The sequence below is a fragment of the Carassius gibelio genome, chromosome B13 (genome assembly GCF_023724105.1).
Source record: "Carassius gibelio isolate Cgi1373 ecotype wild population from Czech Republic chromosome B13, carGib1.2-hapl.c, whole genome shotgun sequence".
Lineage (NCBI taxonomy): Eukaryota > Metazoa > Chordata > Actinopteri > Cypriniformes > Cyprinidae > Carassius > Carassius gibelio.
Window position 1 is genome coordinate 149,915 of NC_068408.1, and position 2,635 is coordinate 152,549.

Sequence of the window (2,635 nt, forward strand, 5' to 3'; positions counted from 1 at the left end):
TAAAATTATTATTTAATTTAACATTTTTACGATCTGTTTAATTACAAACCTTAGTTGTGGAAACCTTGAGATAATGTGATGTTTAATGTACTTCATGTCATTAATTACAACGAATGTGATGTTTTACGCTTTATTATCCTAATTAAATCAATGTGAAAAAGGAGATAGGTCAAGAGTTTCTGTTTTTATCACATCACTATGATTTTTGTCATGTGATTTGAAATCAGTAACAGATAACAGATTGTAAGAATGGATAGAATGATAAATACAACTAGTGATGGAATGATTTTCAGGGTGAATTTGTGTTGGTCTTTATTCTGAAAGTAAAACAGTGCGGATAGAGAAAATACTTTTTATTTGTATAAAATCATTATTACACAGCATTAATCTCCTGTCAGAGACACAGATGAACAGGAGCACTGATGATTTACACACACACTCCACTCTCTCTCACAAGCACACATACACACACACACTCACACACACACACACTCACACACACACACACTCTCTCTCACACACACTCACACACACACACACACTCTCTCTCACACACTCTCTCTCACACACACACACTCACTCACTCTCTCACACACACACACACACACACACACTCTCTCTCTCACACACACACACACACACACACTCTCTCTCTCTCACACACACACACACACTCACACACACACTCTCTCTTACACACACACTCACTCTTACTCACTCACTCTCACACACTCTCTCTCACACACACACACACACACACACACACACACACACACACATAAATCAGCTGTAAATAACTGTGAGATGAGCAGAAGCAGTGAGGGCCAGTGTGTTCAGACGTCTGTAGATGTCTCACAAGCCGTGTCTGATGCTCTGGATGATCTGGAAGATTGCTGAAACCCAAACACACATCACATTAATCACTGAAACACACGATACAGAGGCAGTGCGTGAAAAACAGACTGACCCTGGACGAGGGGACCAGGACACTGCGGGGTACATTTCAATGCCCCAGCAACATTATATTTAGCTGTTAAAAACCACAGGATTTACATACGAGATCCGTGAAACAACACTCTCATTCTGTACAGCAGGCAAATCACCGAAATAATAAGAGTCTGTGTAAATAAACACCACGCTATTCATGCAGACGGAACATCTGAACAACAACCAATGGGTGCCGTCAGAATCCTCCAGTGGAAAAGTGTTCTGGTCTGAATCAGGAGAGAAATCTGCACAGATCAAGCAGTGATTAAACAGATCTAAACTAATATGAGAGAGACAACAGCAGATGCACTGTTTCACTGGAGGAAGTGTTATTCTGGATTATAGACTCTATGTGTTTGAGTTAAAATCATCTTAATGCTGGATGTGTTTCAGGTTTTGTCTTCTCCAGATGTTCACTGATGGACTGGAGTGCTGTGGATTATTGTGATGATTTTATCAGACTCTCATTCTGACGGCACCCATACACTGCAGAGCATCCACTGATGAGGAAACACACTCATCCTGATCTGGGATGATCCGAGGATGAGGATATTTGAATGTCTTCAGGAGTATTGATGTAATACACACAGAGCTGTTGTCACATCTCACCTGATCCACAGACCACGAACACGAAGAGTGTGAGGAGCCACGGACCGACCGGAGACTTCTCCTCGTTCACCACGCGCTGCAGGACACACACACACACACACACCTCATTAACACACACACATCTCCTGCTCAAGCACAAGCAGTCACGAGGTCTGTTCGAGGACTAAACCTCAGTGCATGTCTACCGTCACTGTGTGATTGTTCAGATAAGTTCTGCTGATGTTCAGTGTTGACACTGGTCTGTTGAGACTATTATTTAAAAACATTATGGCACTCCAAATGGGCCAAAAACCATTTTGCACAATACATTTGTCTATTTCAGTGTTCTAGTCTTTGATTCTAGACTCTTTCTTTATTTAGCTTTTATTCGTCTGAAATGTTCAAATGTTGCTACTTTTTTTCAGAATGTTCAGAATGTTTGCAACATGATACAAATGGAATGTTCGTTTAACGTTTACATATCCGGGAAGGAAACGTGTGACTGGACATTATGAAGGTTTAGAGAACAGCAGAGAATAACATTTGTTTTCAGAACGTAATATCTGTAAAATGTGCTGCAGAATGTTCACTGAGCTCTGAAACTTGTAAAGCACAAAACTGAGCTAAAACATCTAATAAAACAGCAGACATGGACAACTGTATTGCAAAAAGCAATCAATATTTTCAGCATAAACAGAACGTCATGTTTTGATAACCAGATGTGCGTGTGTGAAATATTTATTTTAATTACTGTAACATAAAGTAATGGAATAAAATATATATTCCATAGTAGAATTATAATAACCTATCTTATGATATATTGCACTTGAATACCATAGCAATACCATGGTACTTTTTTCTTAGCGGTGATTGTGTATTTTATGTGTGTGTGTGTGTGTGTGTTTATTGGTATATCGTGTGCGCGCAGTGTGTGTATTTATGCGCATCGTTATAGTAACGTTATATCGTTTATATTTGTTGTAAATGTAAATGTAATGATACGCGAGGGTTCGTGCGCGAGGGCCGCGGGAGCGCGCGTACCGTGGTTTTCTGCACGTGT

General features: G+C 40.0%; 1 protein-coding gene across 1 annotated transcript in view; it reads right to left on the bottom strand.

Annotated features, from left to right (window-relative positions):
* Positions 1-338: 338 nt before the first annotated feature.
* Positions 339-2,635, bottom strand: part of LOC127970594 (stress-associated endoplasmic reticulum protein 1-like) — a 2,501-nt gene continuing 204 nt past the window's right edge. Inside the window, exons 1-3 of the mRNA XM_052573235.1 lie at positions 2,617-2,635; positions 1,597-1,672; positions 339-893 (exon numbers count right to left, since the gene is read on the bottom strand). The exon at positions 2,617-2,635 is cut by the window's right edge and continues 204 nt beyond it. Coding sequence (XP_052429195.1) covers positions 853-893; positions 1,597-1,672; positions 2,617-2,635 — 136 coding nt within the window. The 3' untranslated portion in view covers positions 339-852. The remainder of the gene's footprint in view (positions 894-1,596; positions 1,673-2,616) is intronic.